General features: G+C 41.4%; 1 protein-coding gene across 1 annotated transcript in view; it reads left to right on the forward strand.

Moving 5' to 3' along the window:
- SUSD5 (sushi domain containing 5) overlaps window positions 1-18,378 on the forward strand; it is a 41,548-nt gene extending 23,170 nt beyond the window's left edge. The window contains exons 4-5 of the mRNA XM_054192534.1: window positions 7,107-7,295; window positions 17,093-18,378. Coding sequence (XP_054048509.1) covers window positions 7,107-7,295; window positions 17,093-18,378 — 1,475 coding nt within the window. The remainder of the gene's footprint in view (window positions 1-7,106; window positions 7,296-17,092) is intronic.
- Window positions 18,379-20,315: the final 1,937 nt, after the last annotated feature.

The following is a 20,315-nucleotide window of genomic DNA, read 5'->3' on the forward strand; positions in this document are numbered from 1 at the left end:
TTTGGGTGCGGAGTCGATGCTTGAATAGAAAGGCTTGAGCGAGGTTGTGTGGCAAGGAGATGAGTCTGTAGTTGGCATGAAAAGAAAAGCCTAGAAAGGAAATAGCTTTAACATACAAGCGTAACACACAAGCGACACACAAGCCAGCCCAAAGCAGATGACTGACGAGAGAACATCCTACACCTCAGGGATGCCACTTCCATTTTTGGGACATAAATATCCAGTAGGAAGCAATAACAGCAAACCCCGCACCACAGCCTCAGGCACAGCATGTCTGTCCTGCTGTTTTGTACACATGGCTAATAACTGCACGTCTAAGATACGATTAATGAATTGTTTCTTAGTTGAAACCTCCCGAGTATTTTTTTTTCTTTCAGAAAAGTGGACATTGCCTTTAATTGATACAATTTCAATTATAATACAGTAATATATTAGTATTAAGACCTGTATATTGAAATAAAGTACAAAAAGCAAGTTCTATTGCCCTGCCAAAAGTGATAAATCCCAGGTTTCTTACACAGAGGCCAGTGTCCCCACACACAATAACCGCAAGCTTTTTCATTTCTTCCATGTCTGCGCAACCAATAATCTGCAGTCCCATACGAAATTCATCTGGTTCTTTCTCCATTTTTTCTTAACCTCACCCTCTACCCATCATCTCCCCACTTTCAGGGCACTGTCAGCTCCTTGCTGAGTCTGGGCACGGCTGGTTGGGCAGGGGCCACATGTGCTGTGGCTGCCTTAGAGGTATGAATATGCTGGTTTTTTTCCACCTGTATGGAATACGGATCGGCTGGCCAGCACCACTTGTGGGAATGAGTAAAATCAGAGTCCTACCTATGCCCATCCCAATGGAAAAGATGCCTGGCTTTGTCTCTTTCCTCTTTTAAACTTGTCTTACCAAAATGAGCAGGCACTCAGCAGCAGCTTTCCCTCTTTGCCACACTTGGCTAAAATCAGCCAAAGGCTCAGCCAGGCTGGAAGGCTGAGGATGGACAGAGGGAACAGTCACATCAGCCGTCTTCCAAAACTAAGTTGGCGGTAGTAACTCTTCACAACTCTATTTTCATTTCTTAGGGTTGTTGCTAGGGGCATCTCGAACCACCATGAAACTTCTAGTACAAACCATCAAAAAATTCCCTTCTTAGGCCTTGATTTATAATTAACCTTCATTCAATTAACATTTAGCACATGAATGAGCTCAGTCGAGTTCCTTAAGCATACACCTCAGCGTGCCTCGACAGCCAGGGCAGCGGCCAGATGCTAGCGAGAGCTCTGGGTGTGCTTACGGGATCAGGCTTTTACAAATCAAAATCCTGAAGGGAGAGATACCTTTTTTTTTTTTTCTTTCTCTTTCTCTTTTATGCTTCTGAAATGGATTTTGTTCTGTACACACAGAGGAATCACAGCAATCTTTGATACTAAGAGTTATGTTTTAGAGGGAATTGGTACTAAGAGTTATGTGTAACTGGGAAAGATGTAGCTGTAATGTTTTATAAATGCTGTGAGAGTAGCTGCAGTTTTTGCAGTACAGAGAAATGTGTCTTCTCAGTTCCTTGTAAACAAATGTTTTATGCAGCCATTAGAGTCAGGAAGACAACTCCGTACCAGCTCAGGATCTACTGAGATCAGACAGTTTCTCTCTTAGCCTTGAGTGCCAAAAATTTCCTAAAAATTTATTAGATTCTGTCTCTTCTGAAAATACCACTGGAGTACCCCACTAAGTCAGATCTGGCCCGCAGAGTGAGTATTTATTCACTACCAAAGCTCATAAGGAATTGCCTCAAAGTATAAAAGAGATAAGGCAAGAAAAACAGAAAGCTGTAATTTTTCCTACCAGTCTTATTCTTTTGTAGGACCGCATACCGTTCAATTTCGTATGTATATAATCCTCCCGGTTCCCTTTCTTGTATTTTTTTAAAATGCAACAAAGGAAAGATCTCTTTGTTAATAGCTCTCGAGTTTTACTGGTTCTTTCTTTTGGTGACCCATTGATATTTACAGGCAACAAGTAAGATCTCTATTCCATAAGGCTTTGATTTGCTGCCACCATAGAAAAACTAAACAGGCAGCAACTTGTAGTAGCGTACAGCGTAAATGCAAATCAAACTTTGTTAAACATGACTGCTGGCTCCAGATACCCATCAGAGCTTGATGGCTTATGTACATATATCGGTTTTCAGCAGTAAGAAAAAAAGAAAATTGTGTGTTCTTTACAGCAAATATATTAAATGCACGTTACAAGAGCAATCAAACTGCAATTTGCTTTATGTAGTATTTGAACCGTTTTTTTTGTATTTGTCATGCTTTGCTGTAAGCTTTTCATTTTTTTCATTGCTACAGCTTTCTTTTCCAGAGCTTTGCATATAACTGACGGTGAATTTCCAGCTACCTGGTGGTGTCATTTAAACTAATAAATTCTTACAAGCCCTATCTGATGGAAAAGGTATTGGCATCCTAACATTGGTAGCTTACAAGCAGCACTTACATTGGCTATGATTGAGTTTTGGTTCTTTGTACTGTATTTATACTCAGTATTTTTATCCAAAAAGAAAAATTCCGTATACTTTAGTGTCTCAGCAATCAAGAAGAAAAACAAACATCCACACTCATCTTTCACTGAGGGCTGAGCATTAAGGGTTGCGTTTTCCAATTTCTTAACGATGAGATGACATCCTATAAATTCCAGTGGTCTCTCTGGAAAAACTCCACTGAATTGGGTGGTTGTAGCAGGGGATGTTTTACGTCAAAGAGGATGTTTCATGTCAGCTTTTAGAGCATGGTACACAGTTAAAGTAGTAATTGTAGATAATCAGATTTCAGTAGATTCCCAGTTCTGCCAGGTGGTGTGGAAGCTGAAGTCTGCATCTTTTTTGAGTTGATTTTTTTTTTGCATTGATCTTAGTCTGTCCGTTCTGTAGACAGTATTTTATGAAGGCGTCTCAAAAAAGTCTTCGCAAACTGATGAGATGCTTGTAGTTTAAATCAAGAAGATGCTTCTGGAGGAATCTGAATTGGGAAGAAGGGGTGCTGTGTTCTTAAAGTGACTTGTGTCAACTCTCTGCCAGAAATCACCTGTCACAAACTCCTTTCCACACATGGTTTGGAGTTGAAGTTACTCTTCAGAGGGGCCATAGTTCCTAAAAGCCAATCATGACTGAATGTGCTAGCTCAATTAACAAGAGGCGTCTTCAGTCCCTTGTAAAAAATAATTACTGAGTCTCTAAGAGGTCTGTAACCAGAGTCGCTACTAGCCCTAACGTATCTATACTCAACACTTGTATCTTTGCTGTGCTGCTTATTCCCATTCAGTTGTCAGATGTTGGCTCTATGCTGATTTCTACACATGTATATTGACTTCTTTATTGACTGCGGTGGTGATTTTCACTCCAGGAGACAGTCTGTGCCAAATTACCGCTGACATGAGGATCTTCTCTGTACTTCAACATCACATTATATCTGTTCTGTGCTGTCTTGCAGTGTAACCCAATCCATCCTTGCTTGCTGGAGGTCAGCTATCAATGTGTGGAGCCCTGTTAAGTGTTTGACCTCACTGTCGATATGTGGCAAACTCAGGAAGGGCCACGATGTCCAGAACCAGATTCCGAGTTTCCAGGTTTGAGATGTGATCCCTCACACCAGCACGCAGAGCATGGGATCTGCTGGATGGGGCCCAAGTATCCAGCAGTTCTACTGGGAAGCATGTATGGGGCTCATTTTTTAGCAAGAAAATATGCTGGTTTATGGGAGGATAGGTGAGGGGGAAAGCAGTAGTCCAGATGGAGAGTTCAGCAATGGAGCAGCCCAGTCCTCATCTACCAGCATCACCACTCCAGGCAACCCCTGTGGTCACCTTAACAAAGAGCACTGCTGTTCCTCTACATGATGAACTGCTGCCAACACACCCTCTGTCACGCTTTGTGGCCCAAATCTGCCTTCTCTCTTCCAGCGAGAAAATGGCCTGAATGCCAGCACTGAGCACAAGCTGTTGTTCCAAACAAGCCCATGCTTTGCCAGCTCCTGGTCCAAAGGCTGCAGACAGAAACCTGAAGCCTGTCCCCAGAAGTGGCTCAGTTTGATGAGCTGCTGTGCCAGTGGCACTTCTGTACGTCTACCAGAAAGAACAGGTTTGGCAAAGGGCTGAGCAGGAATTGCCATAGCAACTGAGAGTGCAGCAGGACGAGGAGCCGTAAGATGCTGCAACCTGGAAAATTCCTGTACATCTTACACAGGAGGGGACAGCAGCAAAATGGATGTAGGAACTTGAGTATGTCTTTGCAGGGTATCAGCTTTCGCTCACGCTTGTCCATGCTGTCACTCAATATCCTCTGCAGCAAAGACATGACGTTACAAAGTCTCATATGAGAGACAAAAGTTCCCTATACAGTGTTCATCCATGGACATCTTTAAAATCTCTGCTTTTCTTTCTATCCACACATCAGCCAGATCTCTCTTTCAGGATCTCACAGTTCTCTGTTACCACGTCTGCTGCTAAATTTTACACTAAAGCTCCCTTCAGCTTTTTTCTTTCCTGGAAGGTTATAATGTGCTTTTTGAATCTGTTTGCCATATTTAACAAATGTAAGTGTTACTTTTCTACTTTCTCTGGCCACAGGATTAAGAAGCAAGGCTTTGTAGATAAGAATACCCTCTAACATATAATTGTCCCATACAGCCTTGGGATCAATACTGCCCTCAGAGTAGATACACAGCTCCCGTTTGTGCTGATGGAAGTAGCTACATAAATAAAGTACATGAAATGCAAGGGTCTGTAGCCTTCCTATGAAGCAATAAAATATTTTTTTATTCCTTTCATCCACATCAATCTCTATTCATCCGACCAGTTCACAGGAAAGGCATTAGCTGCTAACTGCTCCTCACTTCCTCGGATGCCAAACCTCCATAAGACTGTACATAAACTGAGCTTTGTGTAGCCTCAAGAGCTTGTTTTTTCTGTCAGAGTGTGTGTGCATAGCTCCCACTAACTTCTGAAGGTGTTAGACAGTATATATGTATGTGTACAGTATGGAGAATAGACTTCAAAGCTTTGCCTTCAGTAGCATGTCCCTTAAATTAGTGGCAGATGTTTTTCAGCGTACCCAGTTGAGAAGTGGTTAGCCAGGTCTATCAGACAATTTCTAAAAGCCTGATCCAAAAGGACTTTCACAGACTGTGGATGTTTATCGTGGGATGTTCATGTCACCAAGAGGTAAACAACTGGGAACATAAATACATCGTATTCCTAAGTAAACATGTATTTACCTATGCCTGGGTCAGAAGTGGGTAGATGATGGGAAAAGCTGCAGCTGGGACTCACAAGGATCTTGCAGGATGCCCCCTGGGCAAATGCAGGAAAGTAGATTGAAAAAAGCTTTTCTGGCAAAAATTTTGCCCATTGAAAACGCTGGATGTGAATTGGTGTCAATGACAACGTTGTTTATAAGATCTTGTGCTGATGCTGTCCTAAAAGTAGACTCTAGCAAAGTAGCAGGGATGCTCCCTGAAGATGTTTCTCCTTCTGCATGTTTAGGAGCATAGTCTTGGAGGTCACTTTTTCAGCTTCCAAGGGACGTAATCTTTGCTTAGCCAGCTAAGTAGTTAGGTTTTTGTACAAAGGCAAACTGTTTCAACAGGAGAGATCATTGCTAGAACACAAACCTAGACCTGAGTTTCCCTTATGCCACATAATTACCAGAACTCCTGAGCTGTTACCTATTTAGCCTTTTAATTTTTGGTTGTTCTGTATCAGGACAAGAGCAGGTTTTGAATCTTCAGTTACTTTGGCAACTGGAACAATTGTTTTTTTCTTCCACAATCAATAAGGGCTCTAGAACCATTGGAAAAAATCCCAGATTTGAAAAAGAATATAGAAGTGTTTATTTGTACCAACACTGCACACTTTGTCCATTGGGTTTCTCGTTAATGTCATGTTCTTGCATTATAGGCTTTTTGTTTGTTTGTTTTGTTTTTTCTGTAACCAAGAGATGTCCATTCCAAAAGGCACTGTAAAAACTCTGGAGGAAAAGGTGACATGGCAAACCCCTCTTGAAGAGCACTTGTGAGAGAGGAAGACTTTTGAGAGAAGAGAAACCGCAATGTCTGGAAGTGGTCTAAAAGATCTTGACCCATCTTGTTAACAATAGCCAAGATTCTTCAAGCCTGAAAAAGAGAGTTAAAATTCAGTTTACACTGGTATTAGCGGCTGTCTCTCTGCCTCCTCTCTGTACTTCTTTCATGCAGCGAAAAACTCAAGTCAGTTTTGTTATTGTTTATAGGAATTTTTGCTTCCTGGCTTTTAGTGCTGTCAGCAGGAATATTATCAAACAACTTATTCGATTTTATATCCTGATAAATTTAGCTCTTCAGATTCTCACAGAGAGCAGAGCTATGTTACCCCTGGGTGTTGTTAAGTTGAAGAGCACAAGTTACTATTTATTTTAGGGTGCCTCTAACCTAAAATAGGGGAAATTCGAGTATCTGGGAAGAAACTTTGGATTTTGAGAAAGACTAGAAGATTAGATACAGTCTCAAAAAGGACTGGTGTCCACCTGGACCTTTTCTTTCTGTGAACGTGGATTGGGTCATTGCTCGGCCTCTGCCTGCTTGCTACAGTGTAGTAGACATTAAAGTGACATTAAACAATTTCACAAGCTTTTCTGCAGTTCAGAATGACTGTATCGAAGCTTTTGCTTTTCAGTCCCAACCTACCCAGGGCTTTATAAAAGCAGGCGGAGAAGACAGCTGTAGTTTGACATAGAATCATAGAATCATAGAATGGTTCAGGTTAGAAGGGACCTTAAAGATCATCCAATTCTAACCCCCATCCTGGGCTGACTTGTTGGAAACAAAGCCCCTTTAGAGGCATCGCTGTGACACATCGACAATATCACAGTTATCACATCACAGCGATAGCCCAATATATACCTTCCCAATTACAGGCTGAAAATAGTTATGAGAGAGGATAAGGGTGTGAATCAGATGAGGCACATGAGTTCTGTGGACATGTGTAAGTTTGCCCTTGGGTTAACTCTTTTAGCACCGCTGTTAGCACTGCTTTTAAAGACTGTTGCAAAGTCTCTACAATCTCATGCCTTTTTTCCTTTCAGACAAGCCCTGCGGGGACCCGCCGTCCTTCCCCCACACCATCCTGCACGGCCACACTGGCTTTGAAATGGGGGACGAGCTGCTGTACGTTTGCGCCCAGGGGTACATCATGGGCAACAAGGAGACGGCCTTCACGCTGCTCTGCGACAGCTGCGGGGAGTGGTACGGGCAGGTTCAGGCCTGTGTCAAAGGTAAGCTCACCTGGCACACGGAGCATCCCTCCGGGAGGTCGCAGCCTCCCATCAGCCCAACTGAAATGTTTTCAGGCTGACAGGGGTGTCTCCTGGGCATGGGCGGTCCCCCTGAAGGTCTTGGTGACTGGAGCATCAATGTCTTGGCTGACCCAACAGGGTTTTTACAATCCTGTTGGTAGGTATCTCCAGTAAACCACAGGAGAGGATAGTTTATTCATACTTATATGAGCATGAAGTTTATTTCTGGGTAGCAGGAGCCATTCAAAATAAAAAAATTGGAATTTTTAATGCCATTATAATTTTTTTCTGTGTTCGCTAACCCATTTCAGGGATTCACTGTGTCTTAGCCCAGGGTTATCACTCAGCTCCTGCCTTCCAGTCCACCATCTTTCTTCCTTTTCCCACAATTCCATTTTTCTTTAGTACTGAACATAATTTTTAATTACTGGAAAATAACCTTCACCTGCATATTTAATACCAGAATCAGCCCCTTTCTGGAAATCAGCTGTTTACAATCTCGTATGTGCTCATTGTGTTACTGGATGAGGTTTGTAACTTTTCAATGTACTTACTTCGTTTACTCAAGGAAAGCGATTACTACGGATGTTGCAAGAAATATCAGAGGTATTTTTTTCAGGGTAGTTCAACAGCCATGCCCAGGCAGCATTAATGAGCCAAAGTCATTGCTTACCAGATAAAGTGTACAATGCAGGTTTTGTATGTCTTCTGCTATGTTTATTTTCACATGAAGCCACAGACTTGCTACAGAGCAGGCTACTGAAATGAAAACTTGGTGTTTGTTCTCACCTGTGGGAACCTAGAGCAAGTACAGAGAAAAGCTGGTGACTTTTTGTAGGCAAGCACCAAGCATGGCCTGCACACCAATAACATCTTTCCTTACCATAGATATTCTGAGGCTGTCCATGGCTTTATCACCCGGTCACCAGCCTTACGTGGTGCTACACGCTGAGGCCCTTAAGACAGAATCCTCCTTAGAAGGACAAGATGCCATGGTGGTACTGTGGCCACACGGAGACAGGGGTCAATATAGCTCAAGAGCACAGCAGACCCATATGCAACCGCCCCCTCTTCTTTATATTTACTAGGTTAAATTGAGCTGACCAATTGACATGACAAGAGGTAACAGGCACAAACTTGAACATAGGAAGTTCCACCTCAACATGAGGAGGAACTTCTTTACTATGAGGGTGGCAGAGCACTGGAACAGGCTGCCCAGAGAGGTGGTGGAGTCTCCGTCTTTGGAGACATTCAAAACCCGCCTGGACGCGTTCCTGTGTAACCTGCTCTAGGTGACCCTGCTCTGGCAGGGGGTTGGACTAGGTGATCTCCAGAGGTCCCTTCCAACCCCTGCCATTCTGTGATTCTGTGATCCTTTAGGTGTTCTTGGATTTTTGTTGGGGACGCAAAGTAGGTAATACAATAACTGTCCATCTTTTAAGCCCCAGACCCTGTCCACTGGCTCATGAGAAGCTGGTTTGGCTGATCTGAGCTTTTACGATCCCTTTCCTACTAGTTGCTTTAGCACTTTTGAACTTCTGGCTTTATATACATGATAAATGCTGCTTCCTTTTCGTATGTTAGGAAAATTAAAGACCTACGTAAATTAAGAGAACTGGCTGTGCCACAGAAGAAGTCTGTGACAGAGTGGCAGAAATACAACTCGGGCTAGAGCTAAGCAGTGAGAAGAAAAGCTTAAAGAACTGTATTATTTTTTAATTTGCCCCATTAAAAAGGCGTGCAATTTTTATCTTGCACTATGATTTCAGGATTTTTTCTACAAACACATCAGTAGCTACCCAGATATTTACTCCATTAAAAGGAATGAAAGTGAATTTTCTTACCAAATAACTTGACTCAAGGAATCAGGCTTTTAGTTAGAAAATAAAAAACAAAATGTAAAAGCTCTGGGAAATTATAATAATGGTATTTCCTTCATTTAAACCTTCAAGAAAATCCACCTTTATATGGTAGTTAAGTTCTGCAACAAACTTTTAACTTTCCCCTTGTTTAAACATAGGCTAAACAGTACCATGGGTTTGGATGTGGATGCAATCCGAATTCTGCTTTCTCATTCTGCTTCTCATGTTACCCTGCTCAGTGCGGAAAGCTCACAATTTCTCCAATATTTAAGAACAGTCATCAGAGTATCTTACTATTTTTTTTCAGAGAGATATCACACCTTTAGGATGATATTTCTGGCAAAACGGATAAATTTTAAGCAGAGGAATGGGCAGCTGTTGGGTAGCTGAGCTGGAGCTACCAATATATAGTCATATATATCCATTTCGGAACCTATATATTCCTTAATGCCCAGGGGCTTGCAAGGAGTTATTTTTACTCATGAATATGTACCGGCAGGCAGTGGATAACCATGAGAAAACGTCAAACTTGTTCTTAGTAGAAATGGGTCATGTCTGCGCACCAGGGAATCAGATATTCTAAACCATCCAGATGATAGTATAGACCTACCAAAAAAAAATAAAAAAAATTCCAACATCTTTGTGAACTATTTCAGCTTCCAGAACTGTTCTTACAAACAGCAGTTCAGATGATTAAGTGAAATAGTGCAGGGAGTGGAGGAGGAGCGTGGAGGGAGAGAAGGAAAAAAGAGTATCTGCAACTGATACCCCGGTGGGTCTGAATCTGCTGTAATCCACAGCAGATTGACGTTTCTCTTTTCCTTCACTGAGGTTAGTGAAAATGCTAACTTTATCACACATAGAAATAAAACGGTATTACACCAAAGTAAGGAAGGGAAAGAATCAGGCCATTTAAGTTGTGTGTGTGTTTCACTGTTTTCCCTGGATAAATAGTCTTATTTCCCCTGTTTTGCCTGAGCCTTCCACACAGCCGCAGGGGAGAGAAAAATATTTTTAAAAGAAATAGGAAAGTGTGGCTGTAAAATCACAAACATCAACACTGGAACTTGGGAGCAGATGTAATATTGTGGATTATGATTTTTAAAATGATTTAAATGTGGACTTCATGCTGAGGGGCTTCCTTTGATTAATGTTTTTCAAACACTTTAAGGACCTGGGATAGAAAATACAATATATGTTCAATTAATAATTATATATTCAATCCTCCTGATGACAATTCTTTAAGAAAGGAGGCTTTACAGGAAGACTGAAATGTGCAATACTGTGGTTCATTATTTTTAAAAACCGAAGAATTCAGTGAAAAAGAACAACAACAAAAAGGAATTTAATTAAAAGAAACCTGATTTACAGTTTACAGATATTTTGGGGTCCTAGGAGAGAGGAGAATAATTAAGTACTCCAGAAGTCAGCACACACACTACTTTTTAAGTGCTTGGAAGCAAGGGAGTAACTTCCCTATCATGAAGGTTAATGATCGGACTTAACGGAAAATTTATATCCCTGTTGGCAGCATTTCTGTCCCGACTGTCTCACATCAGAGGAAAGGTGGTCCTGAAGCCACTTCGATGAAGTGCTATGTTTAGAGGCTGGTAAGATGATACGGTTCCCTTGTTCTGCATCTGCGCTGGGTGAGCAACTGGAAATGTGCAGTGTCCCCGCTGCTCCTACACCAACACAACTGGGCCACAGGGGGAAAACTCCGGCCAGAAGATTAAAAGATATAAGGCCTGTTCCTACATCTTGCACTGCCTCTGAGACCTGGAGCAAGTCTCTAGACTACTCTTTAGAGAAGTCACTAGACTCCACCTCATCCACGAACAAGTGATAACCTTTATCCAGCTCCATAAAGCTTTCTGAGATTTGCAGGTGACCCGCTTGGTAACATTGCCACATTATAATGCCCAGCTTTACGTTCCCAGTTGCTCACCCAGAGCAAATACAGAGTTGAAGAACTATCATCATGGCAGCGTCTAAATATAGCACGTAAATTTCTTTGAAGTAGCTTTATGATCATCTTGCCTCTCTGTTTTGATCCAGTTAGAGAGATACAGTCCATTCTGCATCTCTCTGTCTGTATCATACAGTCTAGCAGCACCCAGGATGTCAGCGTACGACCATACAGTCGGCAAATTTGCAGACTAAATGCCAAAAAAATATTATGCATCAATACACGTATAATCCAAAATATGTGGCAAACTTGGCTATAGGCATAACTGAACAAAATAATTTTGGGGGTATAGTAAGGTATTCTGGATACAGTAAAGTATGTTGGCAATTAGGAAACCAGTTCATTGCAAGTGGCTTTAATGTGCATTGCGCACACCAGGTAATGGACTGTAATTTTTAATCAAGATGCTTTTTAAGAAAAAAAAGTGTCTCTGTATAGTTAGTGTTTCCTGCAATTTCTCATCATGAAAAGACGCTGTGTTCTAGCTGAAAACACAGGGATATTCAACCCAACAAAGCAACCTTAAGCAGAGAACAGGGAAATACATGGTTTTTCGCGGTTTATTATTTTTTCTGTTTCTGTGGAGAGAACACATTTGTTTCACAAAATATATCCTGAAGATTGGCATTGTAGTAAGGTCTCAAAGCAGCTGTATACGTGCCACGCTGTGGCTGTCCTGCAGGCACACAGACTAAAGCGACTGTTGCTAAATGACAGTTGTTTTTTTTTTTCCCAAAATGAACCACGGGTCCAATATCAGGAGCATTAATACTAACATTTCAGTGGCGGTGGGGTGTCAGGGCTGCATCGCATTAGGCTGTGTCCTTGAGAGTTTGCTTCCTCAAAGGAAAGACAGATTAAATGGCTGGGAAATCATGTCACATCTCTGCCCTAAAACTGGCTAAGAAGAATGTCATATATTTATCCTCTTCCCTTGACTGCTTTGGTGGTTTTTTTTCAACTACAAGCTTGTGGCAGGGGAGGTCATATCTTCTGCACGTCTAAGAAATCTCTCCAGTGTCAATACTTGGATATTTGTCTAGTGCATTCAGAGCTGGTCTCACTTTTCCACAGTGAGAACCGTACTTGTGATTTCAGTGTAAGGAGGATTCGGCTGACTTTGACCACCTCTGAAAGCTTCACCCACAGCTCCCACCCTTTTTGCCTGATTCAGCTGTTCTTATTACTTTAAACATTGTTTTCAAGAACAGTATTGATTCCCATTCATGTAATCTGTAAACATGACTACCCAGCACCGTTTAATGCTTTTTCTTTTTTTTTTTTAATGGCTTCTGGTCTTATTTAGGAATGCCTTTTTTTTTTTTTTTGACAGTGCAAAGGGAGAGTTGTAACACACATATAAAATAAGCAACAAAATATGTCCATGGCCTGTCCAAACAATTGTTATGACAAACTCTGGTTCTCTTTTCAGGTCTGTCACTGAGCGGTTGTATTAGATTAATGTAAAGTATCGATCTGGCATGAACCGATTCTGCCAAATGGAATTAGTTTTAAAAATTATGATGGGTTATTTATTTATATAAGCAGGCTTTCTGCTAGAATAAAAACCTCTTGTAGCTGTTGGAAAAGACAAAAGGCAACACAAATTCTGTCTAGTGTGCTCTGGTTGATTGGAGAGAAGTGTGTCCGTCTGCCTGATCCAAGTCAAATGGATAATTTCTTTGAGATGCTGTAGTTCACAAATCTGACTGATCTTAGGCAAGTCGGTCTACATGCACTTTTCCTTCCCACCCTTAAAGACAGATGCCGGCTTGTTGATATTTGCTGTAACTACTTTGAGTTTCTTAGAATAAAGATGTTTTTATGCAGTAGAAATGTTTATAGTGATGGTCTACATAGAATCAAGTTTCAATTTCCTGTACTCCAAAAATACATCCAGAAAATATGCAGCGCGCTTTATGGTTGTCCAAAATAGCAACACTCAAAATAGAGCTCGGATGCCAATATGCTATCTAGAAGAAAAATTAAACTGATCCTAGAGTGTGGAAAACCAGGCTCTTTGTTTTTGCCTGTCTCTGTGTTTGGTCACTGTTTTCACATTAGGATCAAAAGTTGAAGGAGATAAAAGCTGTTCAGGACTGGATGCTTCCCAGAAAGGACAAGGCTGAATTAAAAGGATTTTACCTTTTAATTGAGCTTTACATCTTTGGTAGTATGCCATTTCAGCATCTGTTGCTGTAAAATGTTCATTTCAGCCTCAGTAATCCCTCAGACAGTGAATCAAAACTCACTGATCCTTCAGTCTGCCAGAGCAGGGCAGGGGAAGATGTAACAATGACCAAATATAGAAAGTTTTTGGTCTTGGACTAATTAATTTCAGTGCTGGCTTTTCTTAAAACCAGACCTGCCTGGGTAGGAAGAAAGATGCAACCACTTTTAAATCAGTTTGCTAGCTGTTTTAAAAATGTGTATAATTAAAGCTTACAACTATTTGGATAAGAGGTGGAGCTCAATTGACTTTGGTTGTTGCTCTTCAGTGCTGAGACTAAAATTCAGAGAGCTGGAAAGCTCAAGAAAGTGCTGAGGAGGTGAGCAAAGAGAAGTGCAAAAGTTGTGCAATCTGTTCCTGGAAAATCAAGCTCATGGCTGACTTAAAAGATTGTCATGGTAACACAAACTCACTAAATATCAAGTCCAAGCCCCATTTGAAGGTCTGAGGCCCTGAAGAAAGAATAGAATATTATTACTGTGTAAGTTAATTCAGGATCATATAAATCAAAGCTTCGGAGGAAGGGGGTCTGTATTTCCTTTGATGGTTTGAGAGCTCAATAGTTGCTTTCATTCTGGCATCCCGTAAGCTAACATTAGTTATGTTGATAGTCTTTGCTATAAACTACACAAATACAGGAGATTGCGTATGAAAATACATTATAGCAGCTTTACAACTTGGGCTACAATCTGATTGTCAGAAGGAACAAGACTCCCTTATGCGGTGACGAGCGGCGCATAATGAGCTCCAATCTCAGGCTCTCTTTAGACTACAATGGGCTTTTTCTTTCCTCAGCTGAGTACTAAGAAAGCACCGATTCATTTCTATACATGCAGGATCAGGCCCAAAGACAAGCAGGTTTGATGGAGACTTGATTGATGATTCAATAAACCCGTAATATGTTCTGATAGACTGAGGACTCTTATTTTCCTAGGAGCACATGCTCTTTCCTGTTGTGCCTCCATAGGACTTTCTTCTCAAGGGTTGAAAGTACACAGCAGGAGAGGCACTAAAGGGGAAGAGCTTCAAATTCTATAGAAAGCACATTGCTATAGTTGTTCAGCATTCACCAGTGATCTATACTGGTCAATAAGCCGAATACTAGCTAACCAAAGAATAGGTCTGGAGGAAACAACACAAGCAAATGACTAATTTTTGTTCACGGGTGCGTGTGCATGCACTAGAACACCATAACATAGAAATCAATGTTTCATCGTCAGCTGGATTACTGTAGTCTGAAAAATAGATGAGTGGCAAAAATAGAGGTACAGGAGACATACAGGTGAAGACAGACTGGTGTGATGATTCATCTCAAAAAAGAAAACAATGACCATCGCAGCTGGTAACTGGTTCTCACATTACGATGTTCGAGTTCACATATATCCAATGGACACCTATAGGCTGTCATGAGACATTCTGGGCTTTAGTGAAGCAGGCTTGCCAGATATCAACTTTTAGCAGGAGTCTGGATGGTAAGAGGACAAAATGGCTTGAGGCACCGTTTCCATGCAAAGAGAGTGCCAGGGAGAAAAATTCTTAAGTAGAAAGCGAGTCAAGGGACAAAGTGAGACTAGCATTTGATGGCTATTATAAGTGCTACATAGTGATGGCCAGTGCCACGCAGAGCTTCAAAAATACGTTGCCAAAGTGCTTTGGTATTCAGAGGTACACTCCAGTCATTAATGAAAGTCTGAAATACTGTTGGAAAAGATTTTAGGATGAATTTGAAAAGTGAGAGTCCTACCAGGAAGCTTTCCACTCTGAGAGCTGGATTCCCCTGTCTGTTAAGTTGTCTTTGCACCAGATGGAAGTTTTTTCCTGCTTTGGAGAGGACGGAGAGGGTCTAGAGGATTACACGAGCAGATGAGGACACCGGGACCGGGAGGGAGAGGGGTCCGTTGTTGGTGCTGTTGTATCATGCGCAGGTTTCACCCTACAGCCTTGCTGTGAGATGAGAGGGCCTGCTGAGAACATCCAGTTCGCCAGCATGATAGCTTTCACAGAGGTATTAACTCTCCACAGGCTATGTCGCACATTTCGGTTTCCTCAGCATAACTGCTTTGGTTTATGGTAGACCAGACGCTATTCCAAGAAAAATACCTTTTGCTAATACTCATTCTGTTCTGGCACCTGGCTTAAGCTGCTTTGGCAAAAAGTTAGCTGGTGTGAGCTGTATCACCACTAAGTGTTTTTGGTCAGACTGGTTTTGACGATATTTCTAATCTTTCTTAAGAGTAGACCAAATATGGCTCTGCCAGAAGTCTGGGAAGCAGTCTCCAAGGAGAATGTGACTCATTCGGAAATTGAGGTGGGCCCCAGATGAAAATGTGATTCAAAGTTGGTTAAGTGTAAAAAGGCAAAAAAAGATAAGGCTTTATGAATGCATTGATTTGTAATACAGCTTCTCCTATTAATTTCTTGTTCCCCATGTCATGCCAGGTCTATTGCTTCACTGTCTTCATGAAAGACTAAACACTCTCTTAAAAAGAAAAATTCTCACCCTGAATCAGTTTGTTTTATTTTCCATATCCCAAGGCACTATTTTCTAGGACTTTTAATGCCAGCATAAATCTCAGCAATTACATCAACTTTCTACGGAGTAAAACTTGTGTGAGCTGAAAATCAACCACCCTGTCTAGTTTGGAATATTTTTCATTGAGCTAAGGTTTTAGAAGAGTGGAAGAAATATAAATTACAATGCATTATTTCATTCAAATTCAAACATTTAGCTTCAGGCTTTGCCTCAAGTCTATTTTGCTATGAGTGGTAGGTCTGTTGAGGCATGGGGGGTATTTCTAAATCAAACTCAAACTTTGTGATGAATCTGCTCCTCTGTTGCACTTAGTTATTTTTTTGCTCGTTTGGTTTTGTTGTTGTTTGGGTTTTTTTTCTCTTTTCTTTTTGCTAACATTTAGTTTCTTAAAATTGGAAGTCTGAGAGTTGCTTACGGACACTATTGTCTTGATACCTAGGTGTTAGGCTTTACGTGTTGGAGGCAGAGTTTTCTATCCTTGCAGTCATGTGTACATCTTGCTTTCTTCAGATGAAGATGAGCAGAACTCAGTGTCAGCTTTGGTGTGTGGGGGTCTTCCTCGGGCAGCTCTGAAGAGCTCTCATGGAATGAGAAATACCATTCAGCTCACCTGGCCCCAGGTGTCGTATCACTGCAACACCAATGCCATTGAAGAAAAGTAGTATAATGATCAAAAAACTGAACATAAGGTACTGAATATAATCCTTTAAAATCAACTGGCTTAAAAGGGATGAAGTTGTTATAAAACTTCTAGTTTTTTGGTGTTTTTTTTTTTAAAGTCCAATTGTGAATTGATTACTTTTTGCTATACACTCCTCTCCACACCCATTTCTTGCTTGAATATGATGAAAAATTTTCCTCAAATCTGGCAAAAAGAGTCATGTTAGGGAGAGTGAAGGTTTGAGAAAACAATAAGCAGGAATGAGGACTTGTTTTTAAATCTGGATAGATATTAGCAGTTAGCATTGACACCTATCCTGATTTTCTTAAAAAACTTGATATTGACTATCAGCTTATGGTGGACCATCCCCTTTTCAAATAAACAATAACATTGAATGAAAAATGCTGTCTAAAAGTCACTCCTCATTGCACCTTTCTTCTTGGTGTGTTGTAACAAATGAGCCCAGGGCTTTTCTGAAGTAATTAAATGTTAGCTTTTGTGGGTTTTTTTCATGTTTCTAGATGAAACTGAGGCACACATTGACTATGAAGATAACTTTCCTGATGACAGATCAATACCTATTGTTGAGAATGAACATGTCAATGGCAAAGAAGAAATGGAGCAGGAGCAAGAACAGCTTTCCTTCAGTAAAAGTTCAGAGGAAGGAAGACCTGGAAGTACCAAAGGTGTTACTCAGGACACAGACACCTCTGAAAAAGGAAGCAGGGCACCAACTGAATCCCCGGTGTCACTCCTAAGTCAAAAAAACTTGTTTTGGTTTCCATCGGAGGCTTTCAGTGAGCCTGAATCAGAGAGAGAGACAGATGATTCCACTAAAGCACAGTTTTCTGAAGGTGATGATAACCACATTGGAGTGAAGACAGCCTATGATGAACCTGGTGCCAAAATGTTTTATGACAGTGAGGATTTCCCCATTGGACCCGTTCTCACAACTAACGATACAAAGGCAGAGATAGATGCAGTTGCCATCACTGACGAGTCGTGGTTAGATGGCTATCCAGTAACGCAGGAAGTGGTAGAGGATGATGAAGAGGAGGGGGATAAAGTTGATGGTTCGATGGGAACAGAAGATGATGTTGTCCTCACGACTGACCAACCCAATCATGTTGAAGTAAGAAAATCGGGCAATGGTAGCCCAGCTCCAGAAGAAGGTTTAACACAGATTGTGGCAGCAACAACAAGGATAGATGATGAAGGTGCCAAGGAGACACCGGTACCACTTACATCAGTGAGTGGTCTGGAGAACCTGAGTGTGAGCAGAGGTTACGACGATGCCGCCTGGGACCACCCAACTACATCTCTGGAAACTGTGACTCAGGAGCCTGGTACAACGATGCTGTTTGACGTAACCAGCTTAAAAACGTCCCTGTCAGAAACCTCTGTGATGGTCAGCCCCTCCGATCACACTCCGTACACAGAACCAAAAGAAACAACCGCCTACCCAGCACAAGTAGCAACCACTGCGCCAGCTCCAGATATCATTACTGACACGTCGTCCCAGGAATTAGCTGAGCAAGAAAACCTCACCCAGGGCCTTGGAGAAAAGCCCATCCCCACTTCTGAGCCGTGTGAGGGAGAGGATTGTCCCAAGTCCAGTAAAGGTGCTATCATAGCAGTAATTGTGATTCTTCTCTGCTTGTTACTGGTTGCAGCTGTCCTGGCTGTGTGGTTTTTCAAAAAACGGCAGCAGAAAAATTCTGTCTATAAACTGAATGGAAGGTGTCAACCCAGGCATCATTGCTACCACCACTACCACCACCAGCACATCGAAATGCAGAAAGTCTAACCAGGGGTCTAACCAGGCAGGGATGCTAGAAATCAGATGCAAAACATATTGATGCTAGAAGGATCACATGACTCATGGATGCTAAAGTCCAGCAGTGCAGAAAGCAGAAAAAAAAAGAATGCTAAAAGAACATAGAAGACAGCAAAGATTTCATCCTTTTGAAATCGCAGTTTAGCATATTCAACCCTTCAGAGCTAAAGAATCTGTACGTTTTTATCACAAGGGTCTTTTGGAGACATCAGCAGGACACAGCGTGCTTGGTAGTACAAATCTACAATTTGTTCCGCTTTTACATTTTGCTCCTATTAATAATAAATTAATTGATTAATTTCTGTGTTACCTGGTTATAATGTAATGGCAGGGCTGGTCAGGCCTTCTTGGTCTATTCTCAGTGGAAGAGGGAAAGAAGGAGGGAAGGAGGGGACAAGGATGTTTTTGGAGCAACCACACATTTGGTGTTTGTTCCTTCTTTAGAACCTGCCCAAGCTGGTCAGGGTAAACCACCGTAACAAATTATTACCTGATGTGTCTTAAAAAGAAAAACTATTTGCTACCATACTTTAATGGATAGTATTGCAATGGTTACTAAGGTACTTTTCTTCAATGTTGTGAATTTAACAAGCCACAAATGTTGGATCATTACGGTCTTTTTCAGGAAGGTGTTCTTTTAGCCTTAGTGAAGAAGTGCCATTCTTATACTAATCTTTTTATAGAATTACGTCTCCCTGGAATTCAGAGAATGCTGTAAGTGCCATTCTACCTTGAGTATCAGCAGGAGAGGAGTCAGAACACCTTTGAATCCAGGTGTTATGATGAATAGCCTCTTATTACAGAGCCAGACAGTGATGAAGCACTTTCCAGGGGAACTCTGTCTGAAGTCGGTTGCTTTTCCGAACACGATACCGACTGACCGAGATACTGAATTTTAATTCACAGCCAGTAGTACCTCTGACAACTGAAGCCACATATAATACTTCTGCCATATGAACTCTGTAGAAGGACTGATTTTCACCGTTCTGCTCTTTCATCAGCTGGAGAGTGTCTGGGGTGGACATTGGGTATGGGAGGTGGGTATCCATTTTGAATGCTGCTTATTGTGGTTTTAAAGATAAAGCAAACCTGGGCAAGTGAGAAATCGCATCCAGTTGATAAAACGCAAACACTTGGCTTCTAGATTGGATGTTAGTGTAAAAACACAGAGGCTTTTCCAACAGCGTGATCCTTTTCAACCAGTTTGGAAAATAAACAGGGAGAGAGGGGAGAAGGTTTTCTAGAATCCCTTAACATAGTTCTGGTGCATTGAGTACAAAATACTCTTCCTTACCTTTCTCTGAATGAAGAGGAGAAAGACTGGCAACTGTGAATAATCTGCAGGTCAGAAATAAATTAATCTGCCACTCTATTGTACAGCCTTAGCCAACATACATCAGGAGTTCAACACATCAAAATACTGGAGTAAGAAAAGGTGACCGGGTGGAGTTCACCCCATTTTTGTGTTCTGTCCTGAGTCACGGTGATAACCGTCTCAAACTCCATGGAAGGTAGACTCTATGAAATGGAGTGCAGAATTGGGTCCATCATACGTACAGCCATCAAGCTCAGTGCTGGTAAGGAAAGCAAAGCATTTTTAGCCAACGGCTATACGTTATCTTGGAGAATTTGACCTCGGAGTGGTAAGAGTTGAATGCAATTGCCTGGCAAGAGCCGCAGTAAATAAAGGACAAAAACTGTAAAGATTTGTAAATATTCTCTGACATATGCATGACTTTATGCTTTGAATGCATTCTAGACTACGAAATAACCTAGAATTTCTGTTGTAAACTATTTTTTATTCAGTAACGTTTTAAAAAGAAAACCACAATGGATTTCGCACTAAGCAACTTTATGGAGACTGTTAACTCAACTAAAACATACCATCTGTAATCTCATGGAAACAT

The sequence above is a fragment of the Rissa tridactyla genome, chromosome 2 (genome assembly GCF_028500815.1).
Source record: "Rissa tridactyla isolate bRisTri1 chromosome 2, bRisTri1.patW.cur.20221130, whole genome shotgun sequence".
Lineage (NCBI taxonomy): Eukaryota > Metazoa > Chordata > Aves > Charadriiformes > Laridae > Rissa > Rissa tridactyla.